Source organism: Apteryx rowi, unplaced genomic scaffold (assembly GCF_003343035.1).
Source record: "Apteryx rowi isolate R43461 unplaced genomic scaffold, aptRow1 scaffold_414, whole genome shotgun sequence".
Lineage (NCBI taxonomy): Eukaryota > Metazoa > Chordata > Aves > Apterygiformes > Apterygidae > Apteryx > Apteryx rowi.
The window spans coordinates 159,828-171,099 of record NW_020450647.1 but is presented as its reverse complement, the minus strand read 5'-3'; the positions used below and the strand labels follow the sequence as shown (position 1 = coordinate 171,099).

The 11,272-nt window shown below is 38.4% G+C and overlaps 1 protein-coding gene across 1 annotated transcript in view; it reads left to right on the top strand.

Moving 5' to 3' along the window:
* The window catches only part of PITPNM3 (PITPNM family member 3), a 107,851-nt gene that overhangs the window by 45,377 nt on the left and 51,202 nt on the right, over positions 1 to 11,272 (top strand). The window contains exons 4-5 of the mRNA XM_026075922.1: positions 4,194 to 4,270; positions 7,900 to 8,135. Of these exons, the coding sequence (XP_025931707.1) occupies positions 4,194 to 4,270; positions 7,900 to 8,135 (313 nt within the window). The remainder of the gene's footprint in view (positions 1 to 4,193; positions 4,271 to 7,899; positions 8,136 to 11,272) is intronic.

The window sequence follows — 11,272 nt, the reverse complement described above, 5'->3', positions numbered from 1 at the left end:
GCCCCACAGTGTGGCTAGTCAAGCTGAAACAGCCGTGAGGGATTTGAGGCGAGCTCTCTTTGTGAGTATGGGTTATCCCATACGGACTCTAGTCGCTGACTCCCTTTTTGAAAGGGCCCAAGGAATGACCGTGCAGGCCAGCTGTGACGCCTTAAGGGGTGGCAGCGTGTAAGGTTGTCTTCAGGAGCTCTGCCTACTCTTTGAGACTCCCAAATGCAGGATTTCGTACACAGGCAGGTATTAAGTATTAGATATTTTTAAGATCATCTTTAAATAAATATTCTTTTTTGGCAATGACGATCCTATGGTAGTTATATATTAACTCTTGTATAGCATATTTGTTTTAAAAAGGCATCCTTGTCTTCCAAGGGTAGGATTTCCAGTCAGTTGTTCTCYTTTCCAAATTATTCCCTTAGACTGCCACTGTATTCTCTATTTGTCCAACAGCCAGCTCTGTGGACCCCTGATCTCTGATGGTACGCCATTAATATAGCAACAGCATGATGGTATGAATCTCTGAGCTGATTCTTGCATTTAGAACTGTTCAGTGCGGGGTCTGAACAGACAAGGCAGGTCCTTGTCAAGAAATTCCTTTTCTTGAATTCTGTAAAGGAACAAATTCAATTCTTCTAATATACCAGAATTTTCCAAAGGGTGAAGTGGGCAGAGGTTTGTAGTCTGTCCTCTGATTTCTGTGTTATCTTGGAAGTACTTGAAATTACTAGAAGACCTTGTATCTACTATTAAATTCTTACTGGAGAAGGATTCTGAGTGATGCCTGATCCAGAAATATGAGCAAGTCTTGGTGCTCCTGGATCACAGCATGGCTGCATTGGTTTTGACTGCTGTTAAGTGAATTACTGATGTATAAGATTAAAACCTATTGCTATTTTGTTTTCTATGCCCTGTGTGGAGGGGATGAAACTGGAGCAGAAGTGGTGTTAAATATGGAACTAATACATCAGTGGAAGAACTTTAGACTCTATGAATAATCTAGTCCTCTAAGAAGAGCCATGTTAGTTAAGAACTGAGTTCTATTTTTATGTTGCTCCTTTTGTTAGCTTCTTATTTGTCAGAGTACTCAGGGGGTAGCAGATGCTCATTTGTTCTGATCTAATATGAGGCTGAAAATGAGTAGAAAAGTTTGAGCAAAGAAAAGGTTGGTAGGAGAAATGGCAGGTGTGCTGCTCTCACACTGACTGTTTGCAGTGGATGGAGAATCCTGGGTGTCTAGACAGAACCAAAGGGAGTTGCTGGATGTATAAACTTCAGGACACCCTTGTAATGTTTTATACAGGCTTTTTGTGATGGATGAGTTAACTTCACAGACTCAGACTAGTTCCTAAAGAGAGATCCTTGTCCACWCTGGCAAGATTATTTACCTGTAGAGAGTGAGACCATAGAAGCAGGATTGATTGTGACCTTTTTATCCTGGCATATTGCCTGGGCTGAAGTAACATCTGAAGAACAGACTTGGACTTTCATTCCGACTTGCAGCCTGTAGAAAGTCGTTGCAGTGGTAATAGGATGAGTTCTCTCAACAGCATGAAGAACTCGCCCTGTGCTCAGTAATATGAGCCAGAGCATAGGGTGGCTCAGCAGCTGTATCTAGATCCAGGTTTTCAAGTGTTCTGCTCCCAGGAAGGCATTAAAACAAATTTTCCGAAGCTCTCAATGCATTTGGAGACCTGGCAGCTGCCAAAGGCTTTTGAAAATTTGGATATAAGAACAGCAGTGGGAACTACTCACTGCTCTCAGCTTCATTTCAGTGCCTAATGAAATTTCTGTCATTTTCTCTTGTAGGTCATGCTGTATGTTTCTGTCTCCAATAGAGCTTTAGCAGCTGAATAGTATTATTGGTTATATTGTCATCATGACAGAGAAGGTCCTCAGTTACTTAAGTCTGTGTGATTTAACCTATACGATAAAGCTGAACCTATGTAGACCCACAATCTGATTATCTTCCAGAGCGTATGATCAGTAAGTTCCCTTTCACTTTTCTCCCTCCACCAAGGTACTGGTTTGAATTCAGACAAGTTTGTTCCTTTGAGTAGCAAAATGTCAAAGATCCATCCATGGAAATTCCTGACCTGTGCTGCAACCTGGCACTTTTAATTTTTTTTCTTTAAGATCTCCACATTTTTGCTATGTTAAAACTGTACTTCTAGGTGAAGATTTTAAGAAGAGTATAACACACATTCTTACACTATTGCAGTCAGATTTTTATGACAGTCTAGCAGTGTTCTAAAGACAGCTGGCATGTACAGACTGGTATGTCTGAAAGAAAAGAATACCTATCATGCTTCCATAGACTGATTTGTGCATTGTAGTTCCGGTAATCTCTGATACTGCAAGTTGATGTTGCACATTTGTTTCTCCGCTAAAGTGAGAAAGCAACTTGGAGAGAAACCTAATCTCCTGACAGCTATATTAAGAATAGAATAAAAATTGCAATTAAAACAGTGCCTAGAATCCTAGTGAGTTGTTAATTATCCATGACATTTTTGTGAGCGTAAACTGGAGAACTATCCTGTGAGCTGGCACTTGGCAGCATTTAAAAAAAAAAAAAACACTATGCTTTCTAAAAACATATTTTTAGATGAAGATTTTCAAAAGAGCACAGCAAAAGTAATCCCAGGAGCGTCTTGTCTAGTATGTTGTACTGTGAAGTTAACAGATATTAGTATGTGGTGAGTCCTACTTCCCTTTTTCAGTTTTCTGTTGAAGATTGATATTATGGTTCACTTTAGATATTCCTTATGGCTCTGGATAATTTCTTTCCATGACACAAAACTTATGTTTGTGTTGTACTGGTTCTGTTGTGAGCTTAGATGCTAGAAAACTGAGACTTTTTTCCTACGATGAGCTTTGGAAAAAAAGTGATACTTCTGTAGAGACTTTTGGAGACAACACTTCTAAAAAGGAACAACCTTGGGTGGCAGAGACTTCCAAAAAGCAATTACATTTGGTGGAAGTTCAGGGTTTGGGTGCATGTGTTTGCTGTTGCAGTTTTCTTTTTAATACAGATATCAAATGACTAACCTTTAAAATCCTTGCCTGCCAGAAAGACAAGAATAATTACCTTGCTTTAAAATATGGAGGAACTCAGCCACAGGGAATAAATGGCTTTCTAGTGGCTACAAGGCAGATCGAATCTGGAATGGAATTAGCTCTCAATTCTAATCCAGAAGAGTGGAGAGTTTTTGAGTGCTTGTGAAGTGTCTTTTAAACTAAGTTCAGTGCTTTTAGGATAACCTGGCCAGATCCTGCATAACAGGTATTGCAGACTTACTGTGTGATGACCAAGAGAGTACAGCTAACACCTCCTGTGAGGTATTTTAAAACAGGTCAGTGTTTATCTCCAGTGCTTTGACTATGTAGTTGGCTATGGTTGTCATCGATAATTAAGTGGCTGAATCTGTTCTTACTAAGCCAAAAGCATTCTAAGTCCTGTTCCGACGCCAGTGCAGAGGCTGTCATTGTTATAACACAGGATGATGAATACAAGATCCTGTTGTGATAAAAGGTATTAGCAAAACACTGTTTCTCTACAGTTGTCTCTTCCTGGCTGTCAAATTCCAAGTTTTTTGGAGGAGGAGCTGTCTTTTGTTCTATGTTTCTGTAACTCCTAATGTACACCCTGGTAATGGAGCACTATGGCTGCTTCTGGAAGTTTCCCAGGTAAGTCGCAGAGGCTTATGGCAGAGTTGGGCGCTGAAGGTCTTTGGAGTTGTATCTTAACCTCGTTTTCTGGCTTTCTATGACAATAGCTCATGCCATAATGAGAACTTAAAGGCTCAGTTCACTTGCCTACGTATGGGTGTTTAGTACAATTTGAGACACTCCAGAGTATCTTTAATGTATCTGCATGGGACTGACAGAGATGATGCAGGACCTAGGGTGACCTCTTCTACTGCTGCTCCAGAAATGCACAGGTGACTAACAGCAGCTCTACTGGTACTGCATACCCCTACATAAACACCTGAATCCTGTTCTAAATGTTACTGTAAGAACAGAGCATCCTTCAGGATGTAGGACTTCAAGAAACCTTGTCTAATATTCTGTTTGTTTAAAGGATTTCCTGTGAGCAGGCCTTTCTGTATTGAAATTATAAGTGTCTGACCTCCACAGATGTCTGTAAATGGTGAGGCAGCCAAATATTTATACAATAAATTATATCTTTTCCCTTTCAGGTGAATTATATAGAGCCTCTTTAAGAAAACAAAGGTTCCCTGCACAAGGCAGTATTGAAATACACGAGGACAATGAGGTGAGATTGTTTCTCAAAACAAGCTCTTCTGATTTCCAAGGAGTAAACGTGTGGAAATACGCGTTGATGACAAAAGTCAAGCTAACGCAATTGCACAGTAGTCTGTGTAGCTATATATTTTTGAGACGTATTAAATGTTTTAATTGACTATTTATTTCATCTTCTGTTCAATAAAAACTTCCATTCGCATCTTTTCTAGACGCTTTTAGCATAAGCATAAACAAGATCAATAGACATCTCCAGTATACCTAGCCCCACAGCTACATTTTTTACCCAGTAAAAAATTGGTATTTCTAACAAAGATCAACCCATTTCATCTTCTCATCTTTCTCTCAACTAATTCTTAAAAAAAAGTTCCTTGCTTCACAACATGCAATACTAGTTAATAGATTTGGGCTGTTCTGGAGCGAGAAGGAAGCAAATGTTGAAGAGGAGAGAACTGCTTGGCAAACATCCTTCCGGTCTTTTTTAAATCACAGCTGGTTTAAATCCCATAGGATGTTGTTAATTTCACTTCTTTCGTAGTCATGGGGAGATGGACAGTTTCTTACGTAAGACAGTTAGGTTAATTCATGTTTTATAGGTCAAGATGATAGAGTGCTGTCTTGTTGTATGGTTAGAAAATACAGAGGACACGATAACTTCACCTTCTCAAAAAACGGAGTAGTTTTTGCAGGAAGCTCTGCTGTTTTACCTATACTAGTTATCCTGTGTTGTTTTTGCTCATATCCATTGCTCYCCTAGAATCAGGGGCTACTTAACAAGACTGAAGATCTTGGTATGGGTTCCTTGATTAAACTGCTAACTCTGAAAGTCTTATTGCCAGAATATCTCATTTCCTTTGAGCTCCTGTTTTGAGTCTGTCTAGAGAGTTCTATGCTTCTTAAATTCTGATTAAAAAAAAAGGGGGGGGGACTTCCTAATAGGCTGCATTGTCTGAGCTCTTGTAATGTATGATGGAATTATAAACCCTTTTGATGTTTTGGTGCATCTTTCCCTTGTTCAGTAGGTGCGTATGTAGTCACTGGAAATCATCAGAGGCCTTTTAGAGATATTGTATAATTAACTTTGCTAGAAATATGACCCAGTCTTCTAAAGAGAAATTATCCTGTCTACTTAATGCTTCAGTGGAAATGCAGGTTTTGTGAAGCAGATTCAGCAGCAGTCATGAAATTGATAGTAACAGAATTGGGATTTTTTTAGAAGTGGTGCAGAACCTAAGCAAGTTATATTCCTTCCAGGTTAACTAATTGAGGTCCTCTATCCACACAGTCAGCATAGGGCAAGCATCAAAAATGCATGCTTTTCCATTTTTGAAGAATCCCAGTCCTAAAACCCACTGAAAATGATGACTTCAGTCATAACTGAACTATTGCTTAGAGGCAAATGAATTTTATTCCCTTTGACTCATCCAGTGAAGGATGCCAGTTAAAACCAACTGTGCTGAGAGACAGTGACTTGAGCAATTCTGACCTTCTGGGGTTTTTCTTTCTGCTTTGAACATTTCAGTTCCACAGACTCATCAGCAGCGTCACTTATTTACAAGTTAGCATTGGCTGTGGAAGGAGCCACTCTTAGGTTTTGAGAGAAATTAAATTTCTCTTCTAAATGACTGGAGTGGGAGCATACAAGGGTGGAAATTGTAAATTAGAACAAGGAGAAGTGGGACCTTAAACGTTCTCATTCTGCAGATCAGCACATCCAGTAATACTTAAACAGATATAAGGCAAATCAGCAAAACACCTTTAGAAGATGAGCATGGAAGCTAAAATGAATAATTCTACTGAATACTAAAAATCATGGGCTGAACAGCAATAGTGATGTTATGGAACAACCTACAATTCTCTTTTTTGGCCATTTTTCTGTCACCATTCTACAGGTGATAATTTTCCTATCTTTTTGTCTTATTGATGTCAACAATGTTCTCATTTAACAAGACGATCTTATCCACAGGCTCAAAGGTGTGCGTGTGTGTGTATGTATGTATGCATTTGTCAATTTTCCTGATTAATGTATTGTAGTTAAAGTCAGAACAATTCTTCTTGCTTTATATTTACTGTCGAAGAGTGTGGCTTTGTTTCCAGACCTGAAGAAGGACTTAGTGCTCAAAACATTGCCTGTTTGCCAGCTACTTCAGTCGATCTGATAAAAGAAGCTACCTCTTCCTAAGAACTTTTCCTTACTTACAGCAGATGTGCTAATGTTGGCCAGTTTCTTCACAAAAGCATAATACTGTGGTGGGAGCTGCATTCCTGAGACCTAAATAATTTTACAAAGTATAGGGAACAAATACCTGTATTGTGGTAATGTCTAGAAGTCTATTTTTTAAAAGGTGCTGTATAAGCCTGTGAGCCAAGCCAGTCTTTGCTCTAAACATCCTGCAGTTTAGATACGCTGATAAAGAAATACTGAAGAGAGGAGGCAACATATAGATACAGCAAAGGTGCAAACATAACTATTAGATTTTGATCAGTTTGTGAGACTGGGGTAATAGTAAAATGTAAAATCATTAAACTCAGCGAAGAGGCCTTTCTGAAAATAAATGGAGGTTATTTCACCATGTTACATCCTTAATGCATTTTATTTAAACTACTTTCCTTCTCAGTAAATCACCCAATCTAGCAATCCACAATCCTCGGGGCGGGGGAGAGGAGGGGAGCAAATAGAAGAAATGTTACTGTTATTTTTATCCTGTGTTCATATTTGGTTGGGAACTAGAAAGCTCTAGGAATCATATCGTCCAAAGCAAAGAAGAAAGTGGTAGTCAGAAAAAAAATCAATTGTTTAATGCACTTTCTTTGAGTGTATATAACTCTTGAGAGTTAAAAAAAAAAAAAAAAAAAAGGGGGGGGGGGAGGAGTGGGGGGAGTTTTGAGGCATTCAAAGTTTTTTCCAGTCTCAAGTAGATAACATCTTTTTTTTTGCAGAGTACATCACCTCTCCTTCCAAGGTTAATTATTGTCTGTCAATGTATATACTCACACACTCAGAAATGTATTTCTGAGGTTTGTGGCTATCAGCAGCAATACATTTGTTGCTCTTTCAGTAAATGTTTGGGTAAGTTAGCCCTTTCTTTAATTTAGAAGTTAATATAGAAGTTAAATAAAGAGGTTGCCAGTCTCAAAAGGCTAAGATAACTGAATCAACTGCTTTTGATATATGGTTTCATTGGCAAAAAAATTTATTTTCTTTTTAGAATTTGTGATAATTTGAATTTAAACTTTTCCAACAGATGTGGCAAAAAAACTAGCCTAGTTCATGATAGGCCATCTTTGGATGCTGGACATCTCCTGTCTGGATATATTTCCAGTAACTTTTGATGTGCACAAAACCATTTAAAATCTTTGTTCATCTGAAACCTACATCTGAGCTGTAAGGGTTTCCTGGTAGAGCACAGCGTGCTCTACATGGTTCAGACATACTTGGATGAAACTGACTTTTTTTTCTCTTCCCACAAGTCAAATATCACAAGAAGATAGTAGTGGAAGTAGGAGAGAAAAAAAAAAAAGTATTGATAATTGCTTGTGGACGCTGATGCCAAGTACGCCAACACTGTTCATATAAAAGGTCGTTCTAAAACAAGTCTGTTTAGATGACTGTTCCCTTCTTACTCCATATCCTTCTTCCAGGAAGGAGCTCAACACCAGAACTGCAAAACTCATGTGCTGATTTTGATCCTGCATGGGGGGAACATCTTAGACACTGGAGGAGGGGACCAGAACAGCAAGCTGGCAGACATCAACACCTTCAGTTCTGTGTTTGAGAAGGTGACCCAAGCCCATTTCCCTGCTGCTTTGGGCCACATCTTAATCAGGCTTGTTCCCTGCCCAGCAATCTGTTCGGCGGCCTTCTCTCTTGTTTCCAAGTAAGTTAATCTGCATTTTGTAATGGCTGACTTTGCAGTGAGGTTTTGATTGGCTTTTTGTCATCCATCTTTTTCATAATGAAGTGCTGTGAGTCCATCTTAGCCTGTTGCTTACTGAATGACTTGGAACAAGTTTTTTTCCATTTTTAAGTGGATGCATTAGTACAAAAACATCTGATAGGGGCTACTGCCTGTTGTCTGCTTGCATCCAAAAAAAAAAAAAAAATCCAGAACACCAGGATAGGTGAAGACGACTGAGATAACTGTTAACTTTTCTTTCGTCCCCTTTAAATTCTGACCCAAAAAAATCAACAGTCAACACTTGTCATATTTTAAAATTGAAACATAGCCAAATCTGCATGCCTATATGCCAACTGACATTTGTATATCTTATTTATCTGTTTGTTATTTGGCTAATGCAGGAGTAAGATGTTATGGAAAAACCCCTTGATAATTTTTATAGTTCTTCTAGAAACAAAAATGGCATATTGCTAACATTGGTGTAGGAATGGAGTGGAACAGAGCTTTTGAAGTATTGCTGAGAAAGTGAGACTAATTTAGGTAAATTTTGCTTTGCACTGGAAATTGAGGACACAAAGAACTATATAAAATGTTAGTGATTTAACACCTGTTGTCTTGGTGAGGGAGAATTTACATATGAACATGACTTTTACTCTTCAACAGGAGTAAAAAATCTAGTGTCTGTTCACTCCTAATGGCAGCTACTGCACTTTGAGGTTTTATAGTGTTTTGTGGTACAGCATTCATTTATCATCATTAACCCTTGAGAAAACACAATGTAAAGCACTGTCTTGTATGAGCAACAGAGAATGGCTCTTAAGTAAACACTACCTCTGGCTGATGAAGGCTTCATTCCATGAGACAGCTAAGATTTGTTTGCCTGCATGGTGAGAGGAGGCCTTTAGCTCTGATGAAATTTCCTGTCTGAACAGATCTACTTGTTACTTGATGTAAATGAGATGGGGCTCACAAGGTTGATGTCACTAACATGAGAGATAGGTGATTTGCTTTCAGCAGTTTGGTAATTCACTTGAATAAGGGTAGATCCCAATTCATGGCTTCTAGAGAGGAATGGGAAGAGAATACTATACATTTCAGTAGATACTGGAACAGCTCTGTATTAATGCACTCAGGAAGAATGGCTCAAGCATCTTGGCATTGATAACAAAATTAGTAAATTTTTCACTAACATAACTCTTGACTGTTAGGAACTCTGCCAAATGCAGTCTCGGGGGGAGCAATTTTTAGATTTCCATCTTTGAAATCTTGGGTCAAGTCCCTGCTTAGCCTGATGCAGACACAGAACTATGTCATGTGCTTTCCAAATGAATGGTTAAATCTCAGGTTATTGGCTGTGGTGGGTTGGGTGTCTCTCTCATATTCCCTTCAGGACATGTTACTCTCCATATAAGTAATCTGTTCAAATGAAGGGTTTGCACTGGATCTTCCACTTCCTCCCCTCCCCCCAAAATCTTCTAAATGTCGAATTTGTCTGGAGCCTTGCTCTTTTCATTTCCTAGTGATTTCCTTCTCAGTGTTGTAACTGTCTGATTAAAGTTTTATCTAAACTGTTATGCTCCCATTAAATAGGTTTTCCTTGATTTGCTGTCATTTTCTAAGCTGACATCAAAAACAGAGAGAAATTGTAGCCAAGTCTAAGTGAAGCTTTGAAATATTGTCTTTGACAAGTCTGAATGTCAAACTGTATCTCAAAACCTGTTGGAGCACTTTTGTGAAGTAATAAATGCATGTATCTAAATTTTAGCCTCCTGATGGCTATTTTGCTGCTTAGACTAACCATTCTTATATCAGAGCTGAGACAGGAAAGAGAAGAGCAATCATGCCAGTAACACATCCATCCCACTTACTGGGTTGTTTTAAGCTGTTTTCAAGGAGAGAGAGATTTGGGAAGTAAAATTGACGAATAGTTGCTAAATGTCTTAGTTGTCTGTGTGTATTTGACAGAAAATTTATTATAAATTATTATAAGGCAGTTTTGACCCTCAGAGATCAGAGAGGATGCATAAGAGACCCAGGTCTTTATCCCTGATTTTGGACAAATAACTCTGTGATTCAGGTTTTTCTCTTGGTAGGTTGGTGATGATAATATTCATCTTCTTTTCTAAAAGTGGTTTGAGCGCTAGGGAAGTCCCAATTCATGGACTGCACAAGAGGGCCTTGCCTTCCTATGCACCCTGAACTCAGTATGGGGACCCTACTTGCCTGAGCATACTAGTACTCAGTGTAAAGAATGGACCATAGGCCATTCATACAATATAATTAGTGTAACAGTAGCACCATCAATGCTATAAATAAGCAAGAAAACCAAGTTGCATCTTTTTATGGATGGCTTGCATTAAACATAGAAAAAATTATCCTGCTAGAACTGTTCATTATTTTATTCAACTATTAGCAAATTGGAAACTGTTCATGAAATAGCAATTTATTTTTAGTAAATTTCGAGTGATTATCTTGAAAATGTTCAGTTATGGAAGATTTTTTTTCCTTATAAGTTATTAGGGAGAAACACTTTTTTTAGAAATATTTAGTACATGGTGTGTGAAAATGGTAACAGTAGAAGTAAGGCTGGATAAATATTAAACTCGATACGTATGATCTTCATCAGAACAAAGGGGAGACCAAAAGGGTTTGTGTCAGTTACCTTTTGTTTCTGCATATCTATTCCTATTAGTGTATTCCTATTACTCCTATTAGTCTTGTCCACATAGTGCTAATAGGTCAATGTGTCTTCAGACTGCGTACAAATAAACTAATCTTTGCAGTGTGACTGTTTCCATATGTAATGTGGAGGGTATTGACAGTGTTTTCAGGCACAGACTATGTCCTCAAAATTTTATTTGAAAATACACTGTTTACTAGCCAGCAATCTGATTTGGAGTGCATCCTAGCTTTTAAAGTCTCATGAATCCCACTTTTTTGCAAAAAATAGAAACACCTGAAGACACACATACACACAGTCTGGATATAGTATGGATTGGAAAATGGCATTTTCCTTCCCATTTATTCCTTTCATTTCAAATGGAGAAAAAAATGACTGGTAGATTAGTGTTTCCTGTGGACTTGACACTCTGCTCTCCTGATTTTCCTCCTCCTCA